The 21,630-nt window shown below is 36.8% G+C and overlaps 1 protein-coding gene across 1 annotated transcript in view; it reads left to right on the forward strand.

The window, feature by feature from the left end:
• The window catches only part of SLC35A1 (solute carrier family 35 member A1), a 29,158-nt gene extending 8,937 nt beyond the window's left edge, over positions 1-20,221 (forward strand). Inside the window, exons 3-8 of the mRNA XM_008515160.2 lie at positions 8,633-8,792; positions 8,985-9,137; positions 14,290-14,356; positions 16,402-16,578; positions 17,020-17,154; positions 19,301-20,221. Coding sequence (XP_008513382.1) covers positions 8,633-8,792; positions 8,985-9,137; positions 14,290-14,356; positions 16,402-16,578; positions 17,020-17,154; positions 19,301-19,425 — 817 coding nt within the window. The 3' untranslated portion in view covers positions 19,426-20,221. The remainder of the gene's footprint in view (positions 1-8,632; positions 8,793-8,984; positions 9,138-14,289; positions 14,357-16,401; positions 16,579-17,019; positions 17,155-19,300) is intronic.
• Positions 20,222-21,630: the final 1,409 nt, after the last annotated feature.

A 21,630-nucleotide genomic window follows, 5' to 3' on the forward strand; every position in this document is an offset into this window, starting at 1 on the left:
GAGTTTAAGCGGAGGCAGTTGGAGCTCCAGGCTTAGTTCATGGCGGCCTTTTGGAGATCTCAAGTCTAGTCACTCACCTCTTGTGTGAGAACTTCGAGCCTGGAAAGGGACTAATTATTGTAATCTCTGTCTAAGGAATCTGACCTGACCAAATGGATCAGCAAGGTTCCAGACCCATGTTTTATTTTTTAATTAATTAATTTATTTTGAGGAAGATTAGCCCTGAGCTAATGTCTGCTACCCATCCTCCTCTTTTTTGCTGAGGCAGACTGGCCCTGAGCTAATATCTGTGCCCATCTTCCTCTACTTTATATGTGGGATACCTGCCACCGCATGGCTTGATAAGTGGTGTGTAGGTCCGCACCCAGGATCCAAACTGGCAAACCCCAGGCCACTGAAGTGGAACATGCAAACTTAACCGCTGTGCCACTAGGCCAGCCCCTCCAGACCCATGTTTTAAATGAAAGGCCAGTCTCTGTCAGGATTTGAGGTGGTAGGGAATTTCTATACCTAGGGAATCCTATTCGGACAGAGACATGATGGCAATCTAGGTCAAAAGGCTGAGACCCCATTCCCTGGGGTAGGAGTATGGGTTGCATCCCGAGGCATGGGTTTGCTGGTATTGTAAAACTTATGTAGGCTGAAACACTGAAAGGCAATAGCTTAATTTTAATCCCAGATCTTTTCTTTCCCCTACTTATTTATAATATTTAACAAAGAGCTAATTAAAAAATTATAAATGGAATTCACTTGAAATTTTTCTCCCTGATGTGTTTAGGATATTTAACTTCTTAGAAGATTCACAGACTTGGTTCAGTGAGGAGTGCCTAATACATATTGGGGCAGCAAAGATCATGGATTTCATTTACATTTCTTCAGAAAAAAGTAAAAACACATCTTTCAGATTGTGGTAAAAGAACGGAAGGCAGAGAAATGCATACCTTGTTGTGATCTCAAGGAAAACTGGGCGATAAATATGAGGAACATACTTAAAATATGTTGTTGCCATAATATATAAAGTTATGTTAAAATTGCCTGAGAAAAACCAAAGAATAATGCCTCTTTTGGGGACTATTGTGAAAAATGAATGTTTGAAAACCTAATGAGCAGATATCTAACTTCTTTTCTTTAGAAAGCAAATAACTACACTCTAAAATAACAACAGTTAATCCCTGTCAAAATGTGTTATGTAAAGTGCCAAACATCCTCTTTTAAGATTGCAGCAACTAAATTTGCTGCCTTCAGACGCTCAGGATTGTTGCTATTGAGAATGGCAGGCTGCCAGTGGGATGGGACTGAGGAAACGTTCTTTCCCGTCTCCCATTAGAAACAGGTGAGGGAACCTGCAGGTAAATACAGCTAATTTTTATTTCATTCTCGTACCTCTGTTTGCCATAGCTGTTTCATCTTCTATGATGAGGAATCTTAGGCTGAGGGAAGTTTTAATTTGCCAAAGCTACCTAGAAAGTGATTGGCAGTGATCAAGTTCCCTGATCTCTCATTTTCTAATCATGCGCCTTTCAGAACAGTGAAATAATTGAGCAGTTTTTTGATTAGCAAGGATAAAGATAACCATTGCTAGTAGCATTGTTAGACATTTCAGCAATTTTCAATAATTTTATTTTTTGTTTTCTCTTATTTTAAATTTTTATTTCCAAGTAACATTTTCCCATGTGTGTTTTATCATATTCTTTCTATGTATGTATGTTCGTGTGTGTATAATTTTTTTAAACTGTTTTAGTATCTTTTACACAAGTTGTCCCTTTGTCTCTAAATTCTTTAGTGCATATTTCCTAAAAACAAGGACATTCTCCTACATAATCACAAAATATCAAAATTGAGACATGAGTATTGATACAATACTATTACGTAATTCACAAGGCTTAGATAAATTTTATCAATTGTCCATTAATGTCCTTTAATAGTCAGATAATCACACTTTACATTTAGTTGTCATATCTCCAGCTTCCTTTAACTTGGAACAGTTCCTCCATCTTTGTTTTTCATGTCTTTGACATTGTGGAAGAGCATAGTCCATTTATTTTGTAGAATGTTCTCAAATTTATGTTTGTTGAATGCTTTCGTATGAATAAATCTAGAGTCCCTGTGTCCTGTCGTGTCCTCCCCCTCCCCCCAGGAATGTCATACAAATGATGTGTTCTTCTCAGTGCAGCATGTCCTGAGGCACATAATATCTATTTGCCCTATTACTGGTGATTAAACTTTGATTTCTTGATTAAGCTAGTGCCTGCTGCATTTCTCAACATAAAGTTACCAGTTTTCTCTTTGAATTAATAAATACCTTGTGGAGAGATATTTTGAAACCAAGTAAATATCCTGTTTCTCATCACACTTTCACTGGATAGTTTTATTGTCCATTGATGTTGCCAAATGGTAATTTCCTAATTCCATCCTTCCCTGTACATTTATTAGTTGGCATTCTACTCTAAGACACTTTCCCTTCTATCCCCTTCTCCCTCTCCGTGTCCCTCTCAGCATGGATTTGTGGATGATTTTGTTGTATGGGCTGGAATCCATTATTATCTTTATTTATTTTGATGCTCAAATTGTCTCAGATTCAACAGTGGGATCTTCAAGCTTCCTCCTGTTTCTTATTTACATATTTCCATCAATCTTTAGCAGTTTCTTTTTAGCATAGCAGGATGTTCAAGGCTTATTTTGTACTTCTCTGTCCGAGTCCTGAAAGCATACATTTCTGCAAGAAGCCTTGTTCCTTCCCCCCTACCCGCCCCAGAATAGTGTTTAAGAAATCAGAATCTAGACACCAGGTATGCACATTGCTCCCAGGGGGTCATTGCTTCTAGGCCCTTCCAGCAGACAGAGCTAGGAAATAAATACATGTGTGTACATACACACCTACCTATTTCTGTATTTCTGTCCATGTAGAGATATGCGTGTGTGTATGACAGTGGAGTATATATTGCTTGACACCTACAGTTCTGATCCAACACCACAGAGGTCATCATAACCTTCTCCTTTTCCATATTTGTTCCCTTCTCCAGTGGTGAGGAGTCTGGCTCCCCTTATCCTCCACATAATTTATGTATTTCCTCAGTTCTGGAATACATAATAATTACTTTCAGAATTTCTAACATACAGCTGTGAAAAAACACACGTACTAACTAAAATTCAGTATTTCTATGTAGTTCTTTTTGCTGTTAGTTTTAGAGCAAACAGTAAAAAGACTAGGTTTTAGAATACTTGGCTTAGTGCTCCTTTTCTCCTTCAGTGTAATCCTGTTATTCATTGTAAAAACTGAAAGGTTTTTTGGTTTTTGTTTGTAATTAATTTTGGGCTTTCTCCTTATCTTTGTTGATTTTACTTAAAATTTCCAGTAATTTTTGGAATGTGAAAGTATGCTTATCAAGCAGAAGTTGTTAGAACTGTTACAAAAAAGGGGGAGTGGGAAAGAATTAATGGATAGCTACTTTGATAAATAAGGTTTAAGTTTATGTGGTCTGATTAATTGGTGAGTTTTAGTTACGTGCACAAGACTCTGTGGGGCACTGTGTGTATATATATGGTATACACTGTGCTCTGCTTTACTTTATTTTCACTTGATGTTTTATCTTAGAGATGGTTCCATGTCCGTACATAGAAACCTGTCTCATTCTTTTTAAGAGCGGCATGGTATTCCATCATATGGACGTATTATATCTACCAGTCTCTCTTAATGAGCATTTGGGTTATTGACAGTCTTCTGCTACAAAACAAAGATATAATACACTGTTGTACACATGTATGTTTATACAAGATCACTTAAATTGCAAAGGAAATTACTAAATCCTATTTTTGGGGATCGGAGTGGATTAGCAGTTTGATGTTGCAAAAGTTCTATATGTGAATAAGTTGATTTTTTAAATATTTGAATTATATGTTACCAATTTCTAAGTTATAATCTGATTGAAATAAAAAAATATAACATTTAAGGATTTTTTTTAATACAACTAATTACTACTACAATTCACAGGAGAATTGCTGGTTAGCTGTGTTAGCTATAAAAACTGACAGTTTAGATTTAAATCTGTCATTCGTAGTGTGAAGAGAGGGAAGTGAAAACACTTTCATGGTGTCATAGAACAAAGTCAGCTTTTTGTTGCTTGCTATCTACCACAGTCTATAAAAGCTAAATAAACCTAGCAGATGTGTAAATGTACACATCCTTTGTGTGTGTTTAGTCATAAACCAAATGAATCATAAATCTTTAAACTACTTATCCATATAAGACTGGAGAAAATTATTTTACTATTTTGCAGTATTCTCTTGAATAATTAATGTGGCTGTCAAATACTTATGGTTATAGATTAGCCAGTCCTATTCAATTTCTCTTGCTGGGTTTACATTTTGTCTGCCTCTTTGTACCCATGGTGTAATGGGTTTAGGGTTATGGAGAAGAAATAAAAGTCACGTACCTTATGTGATGCGTATTTTGGTCCTCAGATGACTGTATTGGTGTTTATACCTGGTCCCCCAAGTCTTCTATGTAAGTGAATTATACTTAACTATGCAGATGATAAATTTGTAAATAAGATTTAAATTTCTTTTTTTTTTAAAGATTTTATTTTTCCTTTTTCTCCCAAAGCCCCACTGGTACATAGTTGTGGGTCCTTCTAGTTGTGGCATGTGGGATGCTGCCTCAGCATGGCTTGATGAGCGGTGCCACGTCCACGCTGAGGATTCGAACTGGCAAAACCCTGGGCTGTGAAGCGGAGTGCCCGAACTTAACCACTCGGCCATGGGGCCGGCCCCAAGATTTAAATTTCTTAAGCTCCTGAGTAACTTCTGCTGTGTGCCATTTTGCATTGTGCTTTGGTAACCTAGCCAAGGATTTGATGCCTCCTAGTAGTTCTCGTCAGATCAGGAGCTGGAAGAATGAGGCCTACTTTTGACCAAACAGGTCAGAAAGAATTGGTTTCAGCTGGTTGATAGGAAATTTAGTGGGGGAGGCGACAGTGGAATCTCTGTAGTCAACTCGGAGCTTTAGCATTTCCTCAAGTAGTAAAAGATTGCACAGATTCTATTCTAGTGTTAAAAATCAAACGAATTGTTTAAATAGGAAATTTAAGGGGAAAGACTATATCTAAAGAAAAAATTAGTATACGCTTTTTGATTATACGTGCTTTCTCTTATTTAGCAATCTTTATATAATTTAACAAATTGTTTTTAGCAAAAGGTACTCATTAAAGTGCTTGGGATTTGATTTCCAAGAAAATATCAGGGCAGGAAAATGGAAGAAAAAATGCTTTTGGTTTTTATGTGTTCCTTTTTATAGTACATTCAAGGCTGTAGTATATTTAGAATTGATCATTAATGTTTTATTTTATTTTATTTTATTTTTAAAGATTTTATTTTTTCCTTTTTCTCCCCAAAGCCCCCCGGTACATAGTTGTATATTCTTCGTTGTGGGTCCTTTTTTAGTTGTGGCATGTGGGACGCTGCCTTAGCGTGGTTTGATGAGCAGTGCCATGTCCGCACCCGGGAATCGAACCAACGAAACACTGGGCCGCCTGTAGCGGAGCACGCGAACTTAACCACTCGGCCATGGGGGCAGCCCCTGGTCATTTATTTTTGTCTATTCAATAGTAAAACAAAAGGATGGATGACTACTAGTGTTTTCTGGAAGATATATTGCTGTTATTGCTTTCTTTTAAATTTTAGTGAGTAAAGCTAACTACAAGCTTTAAGAGTTGTATTCTTAATAAATAGGTTAAATTAAGCAGGATTTAATCTGATTAATACTGAAAGCAGTGACCTCCTTAAAAACTTTCTGTGTGGTAAGATTCCCACATATTCTTTCTTATATCTCCTAAATCTCTTTATTCTTCTTTCCGATGTTTTTGTTATTCTTGAGCTTTTGATTTCTTTTACAAGTTCTTTTAGCATCGTCTGCTATTTTTTGTATTAAAATTCTAGGGCACTACAGTGAAACTTGAGCACTCCAGTAGTTGGCTTTCTGGTACCCCTTGGCTTCTCTAATACCTGCATTAGAGAAGGAACCAGAAAAAGATACGAAAGCCTCCTGGCAGTGAAGAGAGTCATTCCTGAGCCTCCAACAAAAAGGGCGTCTTTTATTTCTGTGGCCTAGGCAAGGATGTAGCCAGAAGAGCCAGAGACCTGAAGGTCAATCCAGCACGCTGTGCTCTCCCAGTCTGCCACGCTGAAGGAGAGGAGTCCGCAGACTGGCTGGTGATGTCTCATAGGCCCTTCTTTTTATGTGAAAGCTGAAAAGTGTGGGAGAAGAGATAAGGGAGGAGAAAAGTGATGGGGAGAAAAGAGAACAACAGTAACCTTGATTATTGGTGCAGGCATGGTGGTTATTAGGAGTACCAGCTAGTTCCTTAAGGAGCCCATATTCTGACAGGGCAAAAAGAAGCAGTGGTAAAGACCGACTCTGTCTCTGGATAGCCAGAAATTCAGTTGATACCACTGAAGGCTTAGAGTCTCTCTAAGGGGTGGGAGTGAGATGGCATTGCCCATAGCCAGAGATTAGGGAAAGGATAGATAGCCACTCGACTAGAGCTTGAGGAATCTTATGTGGGCGATAAACGGATACGGAAGGAGGTGGAATGTGGGAGACGGATACAAACAGGTACTTCTCTGTAGTTCCTTAGGGTACCACTCTGAAGCTTTATTAGTATTTAGGTCAGTATTTTAGAAGGGCATTAAAAGTAATAGCACAGTGAAAGCAGTGACCTGTACTTCACAAAGTCTGTAAGATTTATCTCTCTGCTATCATATGATGCTTACTAGTGACAATAGGACATTAAAGAAAATGTTCTAATCCATCACACTTTGTTAAGGTGGTTCTTTGAGTTGGACCCCTGTGATTCTTTTTAATTTTGATCTCTTTTTTTAAATTTTTTCTTCAATTTTATAATTGAGGGAAAACATTCTTTGAAAAATTATTCTTTATGCTGTTTGAGATGTCAAGAAAGTATATAGGACATCTTAGATTTGCATTAAATAGTAGTTAAAGGGCCAGCCTGTGGCATAGTGGTTAAGTGCATGCTCTGCTTTCGTGGCCTGGGGTTTGCAGGTTTGGATTCTAGGTGCAGACCTACATACCACTCATCAAGCCATGCTGTTGTGGCATACCTCATACAAAAAGTAGAGGAAGATTGGCACAGATGTTAGCTCAGCAATAATCTTCCTCAAGCAAAAAGGAAGACTGGCAACAGATGTTAGCTCAGGGCCAATCTTCCCCACCAAAAAAAAAAAAAAAAAAAAAAAGTCAAAAGTTTAAAGTGCCAGTCTTCAGACACTTGGAAAATTCTACTACATAGCATTTCTCAGTAGAGTGATCTTTTGGTATTCTTTCCCTCTTCTGGATGCAGTTTGTAGTCTCCCATCAGGCTGTGGGCATTACTTTTCAGCATATAGATTTATCATTGTGGTGTAGAGCATGTTGAATTTGGCAAAGAGGAAGATCTGTAACTAAGAAAGACATCGTTTGTTTCTGTGGCCTAGGCCACATTTCCTGTCTTTTCTTAAGCACTTTCTGGGGCTGGAGTGTTCTACAGGGGATAGGCAGAGAAGTCAGCTTGACATGATGGACTTTTTGCTCCCTCTCAGGACTTGGGCAATTAGTTCACCCTATTTAAATATGAAAAAAATTCAGTTAATGACTGTTGATTCTAATATGTTAACCAGAAATATAGAGGCTCATTGTGATTATGATAAACTTTGAGTTGAAACAGATCCATCTCCCCAACAAAGCATCACGTCTTCTCACAGTGTGAGGTGCAGTTAGGGCCCTGTAATACTCTTTTCATGTTCATGCTCATTATAAAACACTGTTTTATTTTTATTTGCAGGAAATAAAAGAGCAGATTTACAACAGGGGCAAGTATGAGCCAGATAGCTAGTTCCTCCTGAGGAAGAATGGGAACAGTTAAGAGCATGTATGAGTAATACGGAGTCAGGAAGTAGGCTTTACGTACATTACAAATATAGTTTACTTTTGTTGCTTTTAGGAAATAATTCAGATTTCCTGCAAAATTGTACATATATGTACTTGATTTTTATGAGAATACCTATTTAAAGATTTACTGTCTACTATATTTCATAACAGAACTAATTTACAAATATTGACCTGAATTGCTCAGTTCCTATCCCAAGTAACTGCCCTAATTACCAAAGCTGTTTTCTTTTGTTTGCAATTTAAATCTATTATAATAAAAGAAAAAGTTTTAAAAGTGGATATGCAACTTGATTAATTAAAAAAATAATCAGGGTGAACTTGATGTAATAGCAAAGTGGCAGTTAACTTTTTATAGGTAATATGAGCAATTCTGGTTTCCTATTATCTCATTATTTAATATACTCAAAAACTCCTGGAGCTTTGACCAGAGGTTGATGATGGTAAACTTAATTGTTGTTATATTTTCCCGAATAGAACTTGTAACTGTTTTTCCTTTATGAGGATGCATTGTTGGTATGTTTCTTTTAATAAATCTAAAATTAGTTGAAATTTATTAAAACAAGTTTGCTAAATTACATCAGTGGACTTAACACAATATAGCTATCCTGTGTGTGAAGGAATCTTATCAAAAGGATGCTCTTTAATCTTCTTCCTCACCCACTTCTCATTTTCCCCTTTTGATTTCCAAAGAGAAACAGCCAGTCTGGGTAGATTCAAGGCGTCTTTGATAGAAAATGTCTTGGGGAGCCCCAAGGAACTGATGAAGTTAAGTGTGCCGTCGTTAGTGTATGCCGTTCAGAACAACATGGCTTTCCTAGCTCTCAGCAATCTGGATGCAGCAGTGTACCAGGTAAGTGGAGTACATGACCAGGAAAAGCGTAGAATTTAAAAAGGGTTTTCCTGGTGAGGAGATTTTTATTAACCCTTTATCACATTATCAAGTATTTTTCTCCGTAATTCTTTTAATGATATCAAAAATAATATATTTGTGTCAGAGACTAATGTTAACTAAAAATTCATTAATTCATTGTTTTGTTTCTAGGTGACCTACCAACTGAAGATTCCCTGTACTGCTTTATGTACTGTTTTAATGTTAAACCGGACACTCAGCAAATTACAGTGGATTTCAGTTTTTATGCTGTGTGGTGGAGTCATACTTGTACAGTGGAAACCAGCCCAAGCTACAAAAGTTGTGGTAAGAAACAAAATGCGTACCATGACTGAAGCGGGAGACTTCCTGAGTCTCCTACACGTCACACAGTCACACTGATGAGTGTGGTACACTTCTGTTCCTTTGACGGAAATCGTCTCTGCCCTATAGATAGGCTTTTTTTCCCCTTAGGACAATGTTATTATTAAGGATGATAATACTTATTGGCTTTCTTTTTTTTTGAGGGAACTATGCATTAAAAATGTTAGAGATGGAAGGTCCCTTAAACTTAATGTAATCCACCCCCTTCATTTTATGGATGACGAAAAGTTCAAAACTTCTATACCTCTTTTAGCCATTCTTCTCAGAAATACTGAGTAAGGTTTTCTCCATCTAATTTTCATCTTCTCCCTCAATTCGCAAAGTTTTTTATCCTTTTGTACATACTCCCATTGTCAGTGATACAGATTACAAGGGAGTAGTGTTTTTACTGACAATTGATAACTAAAATAGGGCAAAAAGTGCCCTTTACTTCTAACTTTTAGTTTGTTCAGGGTTAAATGTTAAGGTACATACTTGATTTTTTTTAATGTTATATGCTTTATTTTTTAAATTTTTAAAATTTTTTTTTTGAGGAAGATTAGCCCTGAGCTAACTACTGCCAGTCCTCCTCTTTGTGCTGAAGATGACTGGCCCTGAGCTAACATCTGTGCTCATCTTCCTCTACTTTATACGTGGGACGCCTACCACAGCATGGCGTGCCAAGCAGTGCCATGTCCGCACCCGGGATCCGAACCGGTGAACCCTGGGCCGCTGAGAAGCAGAATGTGTGAACTTAACCACTGCACCACCAGGCCGGCCCCTGTTATATGCTTTAATAGGTTATTTTCCCAAAGCAAAGTAGGAAGTGGAACTGTCGTGAATGACCTTCTGACAGTCAGGACCTTTCCTCTTCACCTTGTAGCAAATGAAAGACCATGGTTCTCTTAGGGGATGTATGGAGAGCTTGTGAAAGTAGGAAGTCAGTTCCTTTTTAAGGAAATAATGAAAAGTAGTTATTTTCTAGCCTGGTGGGGAAAATTTTCTTTTCCAGAAAATGAGTTTTAGGTTAATATTTATTGTCTTCACATGATGTTTAAGCATGCTCATATTCTTAGTGACATTTCAAAACAGTGATCAAATATGCACTGCACATTTAACTCAGTTGTAGACCTGCAGAGAAATAATTTGTTTGGGAAGTAAGGCAAATGCATAAAAGTTAAATATGAACTTTAAGTAACAACTCTCTCCGTTAGAAAAGGTGTTATGTCCACCTCACATAGGTAATGTATGTGAAAAGTTTAGTAAGCTGAAGCAGAGTATAGGGCAGCTTATCTTGCTTTTGGACCATTCTGGAACGTTCTTTCATATTTTAAACAGAATGCAGCTTCCTGGAACTGCTTCTCATTATTCTTTGTTCTTGTGACAATAACTCAAATCCCTAACTCCATATGATGATCCTTTGACTGTCTGAGGACAGTGTCACATCCCCACCATCCAAGACTTTTTTCCTCCCTCGTTGAGATAACCCTGTCGTTTCTTTCTATGATTTCTAGAGACTTTCTGATCCCTGCCTCTTGCCCCAGTTACTGCCTTGTATTTCTCTTCTAGATGCATTCATCTATTACTGTTCCTTAGTACAGTCATGTACTGCATAATGACATTTCGGTCAACAGTGGACTGCATATACAACGGAGGTCCCGTAGGGACAGTACCGTAGAGCATAGGTGTGTAGTAGGCTATACCATCTAGGTTTGCCTAAGGACACTCTGGTGTTCACGACAACGAAATTGCCTGTCGATGCATTTCTCAGAACCTATCCCTGTCATTAAGTGACACATGACTGTGTGTCCTAAAACTTCACAGTCTCCAGGTGTTGACTGACTAGTGTGAGGTATGGCTTGCTAATTACCTCCTTTGTTCTGACTACTAGAGACTTGGTAAATCAGCATAGGATTGTATTAGTTTTGGGGGGGATAGGTGCTATCCATTCTATAACTGATTATATACAACCACATGTAGCTGTTTCACATAACTAGTTTGTCTCAAATGTGTCTTGTGCAGTGGGCTTCTTCTAGCCAAATGCAGGATGTGTTTGTATTTATTGAGCTAATCTTGTTAGCTTTGGGTCATCGTTCAGGCCTTTGAGGTCTTTTCAGCCCTTATCCATTATTAGCTTTTTTTTTGTTTTGAGTATCATACTTTTTACAGATTCAAGAAATAGTCTTCTGGGTCTTCACTGAAAATTCTAGACAGGAGAGGATCAGAGTTGTTATTCTTCAGACCTCTCTTTAGCTTGGCTTTTTTTTCTTGCTTATTAAGCACTTCTTATCTCTCTGTTTTTAGGGGTCTGGAATTTGAGGGTGCCTTGACTAGGCGGTTCCTGCTTGTGGTCTCTCATTGGGTTGCAGTGGGCATATTGGTTAGGGCTGCCATTGGCTGAAGGCTTGACTGGGCCTGGAGGGTCTGTTCCCTAGGGGGCTCATTCATATGCCTGGTGAGCTGGTAGTGCTTTGGTCTGGCTTGATTTTATTCTATTAGTTAGCACTTTGCTGTATGAACCTTCACTCAGCTATCAATAGAATTGTGCTGTTATCCTCACTGCATTCTCTGGCTCGTTCATAAAAATATTATGCAAATCTGTCAGATTTCTCGCTAAACATTATCTCTATGGAATAATTCCCCTTACCACTTACACTAGGAATCCATTCAGTAAAGAAATCTGGTATGTCTCCTCTTAGGGAAGCCACACTGTTTTCTAGTAATTACAATTAAAATTTTTAAGTTGCTCAAGTCATCTGTTCTAGCATTTTGCTAGTAATCAATAATTAGTTACAGCTACAATCATTTATACAGCGCTAAATACCAGCAGCGTTCTAAGTGCTTTACATATAATAACTCACTTATGCCTACAACAAACATGAGGCTCGTATTGTTTTTATTTCCATTTTCAGATGAGGAAACTGATAGGCAAAGAGGTGAGTAACGTGTCCAGTAACATTGCTTGAAGCCAGGCAGCGTGGCTCCAGAGCCCGTGCTGAGCTTGCTGGGCTGCTTACAGGTCTCAAGCAGCCATCAATCATTTCGGCAGCTTTTCTGTCCCTCTGCCTTTTTGAAAATAAGGACAGTGTTTGCCCAATCCAAATTTCCTGGCGTAGCTTCCAGCCTTCATTATTCCTCAGAGACAGAGTGATCAGTATCTTGAATTGCTACTATTCTTGGTCAAGATACTTTTGAATTTATTTTATTTAGCTAAGTATTCTTATAATAGTAAACCAGATGTCTTGGACGTTTCCTTTTAAATGTTTACTTATTTATATATTATTTAAAAATTATTATTCACAGAGAAAATGGAAACTAGATTTGGGTAACTCTTATTTTCTTACCATATAACTACATCATCTCGCCCAAGCAGCATACTCTTTTCTTCTTGAACTAAACAGACTTTTAAAAGCCTTCTTAAAAGTTTTAAAGGGTTTTGCAAGCCTCCACTGACTCTGAGTTTTCAATTTCTTGATACTAAAATTTCTGGTTAGATTCCTCTTGGTTATGTGTACTGGAGTTCTTTTTATAAAATCAGAATTCATTAAGATGCCCTTAGTCACCTTGATTTCTTTATGTATTCTTTTTTGACTCTTCACCAGAATCTCATTCTTTAGACCCTCTTATCCCTCTTGAAGCATATTCCTGCTAGCTATGGAATTCTAACTTAAAGTTTTGTTTTTTTGAATTTTGATTTATTCAAGACTGGAACCCATGTTTCTTAACTGTGCTGTGTTTGGCTATAACTCATGCTAAAATGGCATGGTTGCTATTTTCCAAAGTTTCTGTCACTTCCACTTCATCACCCAGTAGTTTATTAGTCAGAATTACATCCAGAGAAGCAGTGTCTATCACTGTTTTTCCTAATTGTAGAGAGATTAAACTGGCAGAAAAGCAAGCTAGGAATTTATCAGATACTATTTTTGGTAGCTTGAGCTTCCTAGCAGTTGTTGGGATAGGAGAAATCTCACACCATTTTTTTCTCATCTCTAGCCACTCTTGTAGTTTTGTATTAGGAAAGCACCCGTGTTTATCACTTGTGGTCTCTAGCAGTAGTTCTCAAACTTTAGTGTGTACACTAGAATCAACTGGAAGGTTAAAACAGATTGCTGGGCCCCATCCCCATAGTGGATGATTAGGAGGTCTGGGGTGGGGGTGTCAATTTTCATTTCTAACAAGTTCCCAGGTGATGCTGCTGCTGTTGGTCCACAGACCATACTTTGAGAACCACTAGTCCACAATATCTTCTGTTTCTCCTTTTATCTTCATGCAAATGTTTTAGACCACGCTTTCTTTCTCAAGTACTTAAAGTAATACTCTCCTTATATCAGGTTTATTTATTCTGAACAAGGTATATGCTTGTCTAATATTACAGTCATGCGTCTCAACCCTTTAATTTCAGTGTTACTACTGAGATAGTGTATATCTCTGAGGAAAGACTGATGAAAGCTCCTGAGGGTTAGTTAAGGGAAGAAAAAGGAAATAAAGTTTAAAGAGTAGGTTGGGGCCCATATACATGTATCTGTCAGCACAGTATTAGGATTATATATACCCATCAATCTCTCCTATCCATGAACTATTTAAGAACCAGAGCTGCATATTATCTTTATTTAGTATGGAACAGTATATCTGATACAGTATATCTGATACATAGCAGGTATGCTATTAATATTTAATAAAAATTCAGTAAAGTAGGAAATCTTAAAAGTCATTACTTCATCCTGTAGGTGATAGGGAATAAATAAAAAAAGTTAAACTGTAACTGTTTCCATGACTGATGCTATAAGGGGCTGAGTTAGGGTGGTGGCAGAAGTTAAAATAAGAGGCTGGCTTACTATGCAAAATTCTATACTAGGGTGCCCCTTGTTGTTAGGAAATAGGTACACGTGTTATATTGAGTATTTACTATGGCTGCAACCCGAGGGGCACATTTTTAACTTAAGAGCTTTGGTTTAATCTCTGGGATGGTCCCGTCTTATTCTACAGAGTAGTTGTGTTTCATATGGCATACTTTCAGTATCACTATAACACAGATTTTTGTATTCATGTATTTGGTCTCTTGATGAATTCTATTTATTAGTCACTAAAAATAACTTTTAAAACATTACTATTGCAGGTGGAACAGAACCCACTGTTAGGGTTTGGCGCTATAGCTATTGCTGTATTATGCTCAGGATTTGCAGGTAAATCATAAAAGCATCATTTTATTCTGTTGTCAAATTTCTAAAAAAAATCAAACTTTAAATAGGGATCTAGTTTATCTTGCTTTATCATAACAATTTTATTCCCCCTAAAGCTTATCTTCTTATGTTTAGTTATTTAGTTTTGTGTCAGCTGTTTTTCCAGTAAATGCATGCTAGTGTTTAAGTCAGTTCAGACCTCAATCCTTATTCATGCTTGCAGTTATCTAAGAATATACTTCTGTTATCCTTGACCATTCTCAGTCCAGCCAAGAACCCAAAAGTAAATGAAAAAAGGCCTCTGAAAATGGAGGAAGTTAGCCATCAGAAAACTCAAATTCTGTTTTCCTGGAACTGTCACTATCCTCAGGCTAGATTCTGCTGCTTTAGGCTTAGGTACCAGCTCAGTATCTGTTTTTCTCTGGTAACCTCAAGTTCTGCCTGTGCTTCAACAGTTTAGGACTATGGCCTAGGCAGGAAATGGAGGTGGGGTGGAGAGTTCCTCAGAAAGCTTAGTACACAAAAGTCACAGGAGAAAGCGGGGGACACGAACCAAAATCATGAACATCAAATGAACATGAAAGTCTGGAATCTTATGTGTAGGGACAAGCAATCCTCCACTGAATCAAGAAGAGACAAAGTATGAATGTTAAGTGTAACATAAGAAATGAATGTGTTTGAGAAATAGCTCCAACAGAGAAGAAACTGCAAGTTTTTTTAGTAGAGAGTCTATTAGTTACAGCTATACATCTTTATTAATACCTTTATTGGTGCTATTTCAAGAGTTAGGACTCTGTTTTTATTTTTGACTAGGAAAGTAGGCTGAATTTATAAGTGAAATATTGCTTGTAAAAAAGATGTTTGATAAGGGGAAAATATAAATTTCGGGATATACTTAATGATAACATGCTAAATTTTTATTCTTAGGAACCAGTAAATTAGAAAGAAAAATTGAGTTACCTCAAAAATAATATACTATTTGATTTTTTATCACTATTTTGAATAATTAAATGTTTGCGTCCAACATTCTATTTAGTTCAGCCTCTCAGTACACAATTGAGGAAACTCTAAGCCTGGAGTAACTGAGCACTGAATAGTTAAATGGTTTTCACAGATAGGAAAATCAAAGGAGGAAATAGGTATAGCTGTGGTATGTTTGTTCCCATTCTCTGGCTCTTTCCATAGGTTCATCAAAAAGAACCTCGTTTTTCATTAGAATTTTTAGGTGATTAGTACTTTAGTGACAATTCCTAAATTTCTAATTAACATGGTCCTTGTAACTAAAACCTTTAATGTCCTTGTTAAATGTGCCTTCATTTTAGGTGTAAAATTTACAGCAGTGGTATGCGATTTTTTTTTTGGTGGGGGGGTTGGTGCTCTTTTGGAGTATCTGAAAAAAGCTGTGGACACTCAACCCCAGAAAAGTGCACATACACACAAAATGTGTTATCTAGTTAGGGAGGTCATGGTCCTTCTGACATTGTGTATGACCTCGGTTTGTGGAATCCTGCTTTAAAGGAAAATGGCTTCACTCAGCAAGTTCTGTTTAAATTTTATTTTGGTTGTGTTAACTTACTCTGAAAAAAATCCCAAGTGGTGATTATATTGGTTATTTTGCAAAGGTGGTAGTATTCATTACCGGGCAGATATTATAGGGGTATGATTGTACTGTAACAGTATAGTTTTCCAGCTGAGCAAAGCAAGTATTTTATTGGCATGAACAGAGCTCTTGCGATCTATCTCACTGCTATAATAAGGCAGAAGCTGTTCTCAACAATAATTTGAGTCTCTTGTTAAATGTAGGTTAGAAAGTTCCTTCTTGGCTATTAATTCTATATGCTCTGTAAAAATACAAATTGGTAATGTTCAGTATACCAGTGTGTCAAACCAATATAATAAATGTGCATTTAATTAATGTAAAATGTCTGGTCCCCAAATCATATATTTATATTATCATATCTCTAGGTTATTGCTCTAAATGAAAGACATTTTAAGTTAATTTCTAATAATATCTTTATTTCGTATTTGCATGTCTAATTTTCTTTCAGGAGTATATTTTGAAAAAGTTTTAAAGAGTTCAGACACTTCCCTTTGGGTGAGAAACATTCAAATGTATCTATCAGGGATTGTTGTGACATTAGCTGGCGTCTACTTGTCAGATGGAGCTGAAGTTAAAGAAAAAGGATTTTTCTATGGTTACACATATTATGTCTGGTTTGTCATCTGTAAGTATCCAGGAATTAAAGCTTCTGGGTAGATCTTCTTTTTAAAGTTAGATGTCCATTTTAAGCCTTTATAGCATTTTGAAATTGTTCCTTTGACACTGTGAACACCAGTTTGAAAACGTAATTTTGGTTTTATTGATTTTTGTGGTGTAGCTATCCCAAAGCAATTTTGCCTTCACAATCAAAAGTATCTAATGTGTTGGCAAGAAATGTGTATAGTTTCGTAGTAGACCACAGAGCCCTTCGGGCATCTGAAAAACAATGTTGTTTTGTAGCAACTACTACTCAATTTTAGTACAAACTCTCTCAGATGGCTGCTTCTATGGAATAGTATTTTCCTAGGTAAATTAGTATGGCATCTCTGGGGATGAAAACTGACTCGCCATCCTAGAAGGCTTCATTTATTTGGGTGTTAAGATTTTCTTTCTTTCTCTATACAAGTTCTTGCGAGTGTTGGAGGCCTCTACACCTCTATTGTGGTCAAGTACACAGACAACATCATGAAGGGCTTTTCCGCAGCAGCAGCCATCGTCCTTTCTACCATTGCTTCAGTGATGCTGTTTGGATTACAGATAAGTATGTCTTAGTTTGTACTGTTAACTTTTCAACATGGAAGAGCTTCTCACTTCCTTGATTCATTTTATCTTGGATTAAATATGGCAGTTGGTCTTAGTGTTCACAGAAATTCCTAGTTTTGTTACAATTTATTCTACAAGGAGAGCAGTTCATAGTTGTGTGCTATGTGAGTCAGCACTTCTTGGGGTGTTGAAATGTTCCTAGAGCGTAAGCTGAGGGTGTCAGTTCTGAGTGAGTGAGGGCGTTCCTCAGTTACTGGGAAGAGCTTTCTCGCAGTCAAGGCCTCCCTGTTCCCCAGGCATTAGGCACATGACAACGGAAGTGCTTCAGGGTGAATACAGTGTGATTAGGTACGCAAAGAAATAAATATAAGGACTTTAGGAAATGATTCCTTTCTGCAGTACAATTAAAGTATTTAAGCTTTTTATTTTGAGGAAAGAGCAGAAAATCTCTTTTATTTCCCCCTTAGTTTGTACCTTCTCTTTTGGAGTTGGGTGTGAACTGGTTTTGAAACTAAAATCCAAATGTGAATTTTCTTTTCTCTTCTATAAAGGTGTCTTTGTTTCATTTAATACGTAATTAAGACAAAATTCATTACGGTAGCTGGCATTCTGGCATCACTGATATACTATTCCTTCTAATATAATTTTCCCTAGCCCACATCCAGCATTAAGTTGGCTTCTGAATTATTTAAGCAGTGATGTTGATTTAACATTTCAGGGTGCTTTTATGCTTAATAATCATTTTCTTTACTGATCAATTATACCATAAACTAATACATGAGGAAAATCTGTCAAATAGCCACATTAAATACAAGAAACAGACCTGGCCTATATTTACATTTCATTTTAAAATTGATCCTTGTTATACATGCAAATAGAGGAATGCCAACCTTGTAGAAATCTTAGAAAACCATTTTATAGTATGGTTAAAATCTTGCCTGTTCCATTTATTAGCTGTGCAATCTTTGAGAAGTTACTTAACCTATGTCTCAGTTTCTTCAGCTGTAAAATGGGAATGACAGTTATCACCCATCTCCTAGGGTTGTTTCAGGTGAAGTGCTTAGAATACTGCCCGGCAAATAGTAAGTACTCTGTGGAAAGCCAGCCACTTACCATGTCAGTGTCAGGTACTATAGGCTCTGCTCTAGATGTTTTTCTGACCTGATTTGGGTGAAGTTTCAATTGTAGTTCTGGACCATCTTTATGCTCAACAAATCCTTATGCCTTTGCTCCTAAGGAATATTTGGGAACAGTATAAAATGCTTTTTGGTCAATGTTCTGTCTTACTGATGGTCAGGGAAATTAATTAGAATGTCTTAGCAATCTTCCAGTTTCCTATTTAGATTTAATTTACCTCCTTCTCCTTTTTTGAAGACAAAGCTGGTCTTTTCTAGTTAGGACACAGCTTGATGTCATTTCTCTGCATGTCATTTTTAAAGCTATTAAGACTGTGCCATTGTCCTCCATGGAGAATACAGTTCAGTTTTGAACAGGACGTACAGTTTTGAAGTAGATTTTGACACGAGCATTTATTTTAATATGCCTACTTGTCAAGTTTGACAAGTTATAATTTAGTTTTTTGTGTCTTGATTTTTAGAATTAAGATGGAAAAAAGACAAGGCTAGCAGAAAATTGGATTTTATTCAGTAAATCACCACCTCCTTTCCTATTCAGAAATCTTCAGTGGTTTGAATCATTGGTCACTTAACTGTTTGAATTTTGCCCAACTACCTTTTGCCTTAAATTTTCTCAGGTTTCTAGTATCATGGAAAAGCCACATTCCACTGCCTTTAAAAAAAAAAAAAAAAAATCAGTATATAGGGAAGTTAGTGTGTTCTTTGTCAGAGTGGTCCAGGGCAGCCATACTTGTGTTCTTGAAAAGGGTGTAGTCAGTGATTGTCACTCCCTTGATTTTACCACTTTTTCGGGGCAGGGGGGCGGTGGGTAGCGCATGGGGTGGTGGGGAAGACTAGAATTGATGACCTTTCTAACCTTATATCATAAAAGTATAACATTTAGATTGATTTATTTTCCATGTGATCAGATGTAAATCTACAATTGAAAGTTCAAAATTTTAAGTTGATTGTTGTTATATTATTTTAAAGACACCAATACACAGTAAGACTTTTTTCCCCCCTTTTCAGCACTCACCTTTGCTCTGGGTGCTCTTCTCGTCTGTGTTTCTATATATCTCTATGGATTACCCCGACAAGACACTACATCCATCCAACAAGGAGAAACAACTTCAAAAGAGAGAGTCGGTGTATGATTTCAGCCTCAAAAGAGATTCCTACTAAGACTACACTATTTGCATTAAACTAGAGCCTTAAGTCAATCCCAGAAGGTAGCTTAAACAAACAAAAGCAACAAATTAACTGAGTGGCATAAGAATTAAGAAGAAAGCTATCTGAGTGAATTGCTACAAAGATTTAACATGACCTGTTTGGGGTCAACCCGTTTTGTTTTTAAATGAAGGAATTATATTATTGTATATATAATGTACATACAAAGTATGGAGAGGATATGGTGTTAATAAAAATCATGTGAAGCTACAATATTCAAAGTCACAAAGTTTGGGACAATGTTAAGGGTTAAAGTGCCAAAGCCATTTCTGTATTAACTGTTCTCTTGTTCAGGTACCGGGGAGAAGGATGACCCCTCCTTGTTCTCCAGCTCACATATAGTATTTTGTCGCAGCATCAGTAAAGACCTAGCTCTTTTCTTACAAAAGAGAGCAAAAATAAGACAGGCTAGTTCAGAAACAAACTGAATGTGTGACTTCTCAAACTGAATCTATTTCGTAACTCAGACAGTGATTTCTGGGTGTGACTGAGTACTCCTTTCAGTGCTGTATTTGTGCCATTCATTGTCTGGATTCATATTTCTTTGCTGTTAGATGATATACTTTTCTTCAAAAAATATTTCTAATGTCACTTTTGTACTTTTTTTTATAAAGTATGTTTAACTGTTGGGCTCTCAATAATTTGTGAAATTTCAGTGTTTTTAAAAAAATTTCTATAGAATGTTAATAGGGAAATTCAGCAATAAACTTAATTTATATGAAATCTGTTCGATCACTTTTTGTTCTGTAGATATGACCATTAAGGTAATGCAAAACCAAACCGACAAACCCAAAACATGAAATTTTTAATTCTTCCTGTGTTGGAATTGTATCAGTTTGAGTTCTTTGGTTGCAAATGATAGCTGTAAACCACCTCCAGCCAGCCGTAAGCAAAAACAAGTTGATCAGGAGGACTGCAGTCAGGGTTGTAGGGCTCTAGGGTGTCAGGATTAATGAACAGTCTGTTCAGGGAGCTGCTTTTGGAAAGACCTGGCTTTAATCATCACCGTCCCAGGTCACTTCACTCAAGATTCAAATACTGAGGAGGCTCCCACACTCTGGGAAGGAGAACATTTCTCCAAAGAAGTGGAGAGGGATACTGAACATGTAAAACATGTCCCAACGGTACATTTTTATTACACGGCTGGTTTGCTAAGGAAATTTTAATGATATTTTAAGTAGAAAATCAGCAGTCTGGAAGCTAATTCACTTAAAATTGAGACTGCACGGATGAGTCTTTTCTAGGACTAAGAAGTATACCATACTTGCCAATACAAAGCTATGTTCATTCAACTAGAGAAGCTTTGGTTCACGCCAACTTGCTTCTCTATTTGTAAAACTAGACACTCATTGGTATTCAGAGGACATCTTGTAGCAACGTTTGGAATGAACTGTAGCAAACGTAAATGGAAATGCTGGCAGATGAGGAGAGCTGTACTGATCAAACAGAACAGAGCCTACTCACGTTACCTAAATAAATCCTACAAAGTATACTTGACCCATATGGTAGATACATGAAGGAAACAGTTTAAGAAACTCCATTTAAAATTATGGTTTAACTAATGGACTAATTTTTATAAAAAGATTCTAATACAATACCTGTACAAGTAATTCCTTGCTATTCAAATGTCCTCAGTTCCTGAGTTCACATAGTAAGAGTTACCTGTATATATCAACAAAAAGATAAGCAACAAGATCTGTTCTCTGGAAGTAGTTGTCAGCTGTATTGGCAAAAAGGCTTGATTTTAGTCCCCCTGAATTTATTCAGAACTAGCCATAATTATAAGAAAACTGAGATTTTTTTCTTCATCAATTTTATTTGATGAAAATATTAGATCACTTCAGTTACAAGAATAGTTTCTGGAAGAATAACATTGTAAGAAACCTCAAGCTAGAGTTTAAACTCTAATCCTTTATCCTCATTAGACCACAATGAATTTTAAAAGATTTAGCTTAGTGTTACAAAAATCTGTTTAGTACATATTGACCATGAGGGAACTCCGATGATTTCTTTTGTAGGGGTAAAGATTTAATAAGTTGATAAATCACTTAGACTTAATAAAATATAGATTCTGACACAGAATGATAGTTTAAATTCTATTCTAAACAGCAAGGCATATAAGAATAGATAAC

The sequence above is a fragment of the Equus przewalskii genome, chromosome 9 (genome assembly GCF_037783145.1).
Source record: "Equus przewalskii isolate Varuska chromosome 9, EquPr2, whole genome shotgun sequence".
In the NCBI taxonomy this organism is placed as follows: Eukaryota; Metazoa; Chordata; class Mammalia; order Perissodactyla; family Equidae; genus Equus; species Equus przewalskii.